This window comes from Montipora foliosa, chromosome 2, assembly GCF_036669935.1.
Source record: "Montipora foliosa isolate CH-2021 chromosome 2, ASM3666993v2, whole genome shotgun sequence".
In the NCBI taxonomy this organism is placed as follows: Eukaryota; Metazoa; Cnidaria; class Anthozoa; order Scleractinia; family Acroporidae; genus Montipora; species Montipora foliosa.
In genome coordinates, this window is record NC_090870.1 from 14,132,886 (window position 1) to 14,135,385 (window position 2,500).

Genomic DNA, 2,500 nt, shown 5'->3' on the forward strand with positions numbered 1-2,500 from the left:
CAGAAAGACGCAAAAGGAAGAGGTCTGTTGCACTGGGCTGCACAATTTGGAAGGGATGTTCTTATTGAAAATCTACTGTCACTCGGACTTGATATTAATTCTAGGGAAAACTATGGTGATACACCACTGATGAAGGCAGCTTATTTTAGTAGAAAGAACGCGTTTTCCTTGCTCATAGAAAGAGGCTCAGACCCGGCTTTAACTGACAACAGGGGACAGAGTGCGTTGCACTGGGCTGCACGAGGTGGGAGCAAGGTCATAATTGAGAAGCTACTGTCTCTCGGACTTGATATTAATTCAAAGACGAACAGTGGTGAAACACCTTTGATGCTAGCAACGAGTTCTCGTCAAGCCGAGGCTGTGAATTATTTGCTCAGTAGGGGAGCAAAATAGCCTTCTTTATTTCCGTCATTTTTTTACATGAACTGATGTTATAGATTCAAGTTGTAGCGATCCCAATTTGTCGTTTGACTCTTCGTGAAAAATGGTGTACTTCTATGTTATTGTGTCCACAAAAGACCTGTCAACAAACGAAGAAAACAAACACTTGATCACAATAAGGGAATACCGGTAATCCTGGACGAAGTTGTTGCGACAGTGAAGTCATAAGTCAAAGGCGACGCATGGGCATGACTTTATCCCCCCTCCCCCATAGAATGTAACATTCTGAACAGCAGCAGTTAGGTTTCAACATTGTTTGCGGTGGTAAGGGGGCACTTGAGAAACCGCTATAAGACTAATTATAAAAAATAAGGTACATCGTTAATTGAAGCGATTTTCGCGCCCTTTATTGAAGGTGTCCCATCAGTTTTTTTGCCACGATTGAAGATATTATTCGACGATACTATTCCTATTCATTTTTCCTGGTCTCCGCTGACGTTGGGGAGGGGAGGGGGGGAGAGGGGGGAGAAATATGCTTTTTCAGCAGTTTTATTTGCGTGAGTGCAAATTTAAAACATTCAGTAATTTTCATTTCGCCGCAAAGGATTCACCAGTAGCGAAACACTCCACAGCAACGGAATGCTCTTCGAACTGGTTAACTTTGGAATACATGCCCAGCGCCATGTTGGATTCAAGCGAGCAATCATCATCATAGTCAGTAAAAACTTGAATTACATTGAGAACTCGAAGTAGCGGAGTTAATCGAATCAGGTGGGAGCAATGAGATAAATAATGTAATGTTTACAAAAATTAGAAATAGGAAAATAAAATTGCAATAGCTCTAAATGAAGTTAAACTGAGAAAAGTACAGGGAACAGACATGCGATATACTAGAACAGGAAATTACTTAAACGTTCATCGGTTCCTAAATCCGGCAGCTATCTTAATAGCAATCGCTTCTATTAGCGGTAAAGTCGTCTTCATTGTTTAGCAATTCAAATTAAAGAGCATGGAGTTTTCTATTAACACTTTTTAGGTAGAGAGCGCAAGTTGACTGGAAGCGAATTCCATAATTTGGGCCCAGTTTGGGTATCGCCACATAAGTGCCGAGCGTGCGCAGTACCGAGCAATATTGAGAGAAGTCTTGCCGGCTCTTCTTCGTCGCACGAAATTAGGTAGGGTAATTTCGTGCGACGAAGAAGAGCCGGCAAGACTTCTCTCAATATTGCTCGGTACTGCGCACGCTCGGCACTTATGTGGCGATACCCAAACTGGGCCCAAATTATGGAATTCGCTTCCAGTCAACTTGCGCTCTCTACCTAATTTATAATTTGGGCCCAGTTTGGGTATCGCCACATAAGTGCCGAGCGTGCGCAGTACCGAGCAATATTGAGAGAAGTCTTGCCGGCTCTTCTTCGTCGCACGAAATTAGAGTGCCGGAATTTGATAAACCCTTGTTGGTACATGTATTGAATTTTGTTAAAATGCAATTAGACTGGAATGTAAAGAAGAACTCAAGTCATTTAATACCATCGTGATCATGCGTGATAGCTGTTTACTCTTTGCGTGTCGAGAAAGTTGCTTCCATACCTGATACAATTTGTCAGGATTTTCGTGCGGACACAGCTTTAAAGGGTCTGATCAGGTTCCAACTTTATTTCATCGCTTCTTCGTCATTTTCCTCAAGGCCCACTGGATCATCGAGAAAGCATATCTTCATCTCAGATAGCAATTTAACAAACAAAAAAGTTATCATAACTTGGATTATGGAGGCGCGTGACTTTAATTTTGCTCTAAGTGAGATGGCTTTACACTACACGGCGGTCAGTCGTTATTCGATTGTCTTCAAATTTAAATTTGACATTATCCCCTTTATGGGATGACGAGACGTCTTTCATGAATCTACAATGGTAGGCATGACCTTGCGTATACAATGCTACGGTAGTTTTGGGTTTTCTTTGGCAGGCAGCGCTAACTAGTTGCTTAGTTGCGGAATCGATTGAAACCCAAGAGTAAGAATCTGGTATTAGGTTTGTCTCCATCAGCATCAGGAAAGTGTCCATTTTTAAACCAACGTTTGCCGGGAAATAAACAATAGACCGAATGTTGTACCTAATTC

The 2,500-nt window shown here is 41.9% G+C and overlaps 1 protein-coding gene across 2 annotated transcripts in view; it reads left to right on the plus strand.

The window, feature by feature from the left end:
* The window catches only part of LOC137992511 (uncharacterized), a 75,665-nt gene extending 74,467 nt beyond the window's left edge, over positions 1-1,198 (plus strand). For both annotated transcript variants that reach the window (XM_068837880.1, XM_068837881.1), the window contains exon 26: positions 1-1,198. This exon is cut by the window's left edge and continues 626 nt beyond it. In XM_068837880.1, the coding sequence (XP_068693981.1) occupies positions 1-393 (393 nt within the window). In that variant the 3' untranslated portion in view covers positions 394-1,198.
* Positions 1,199-2,500: the final 1,302 nt, after the last annotated feature.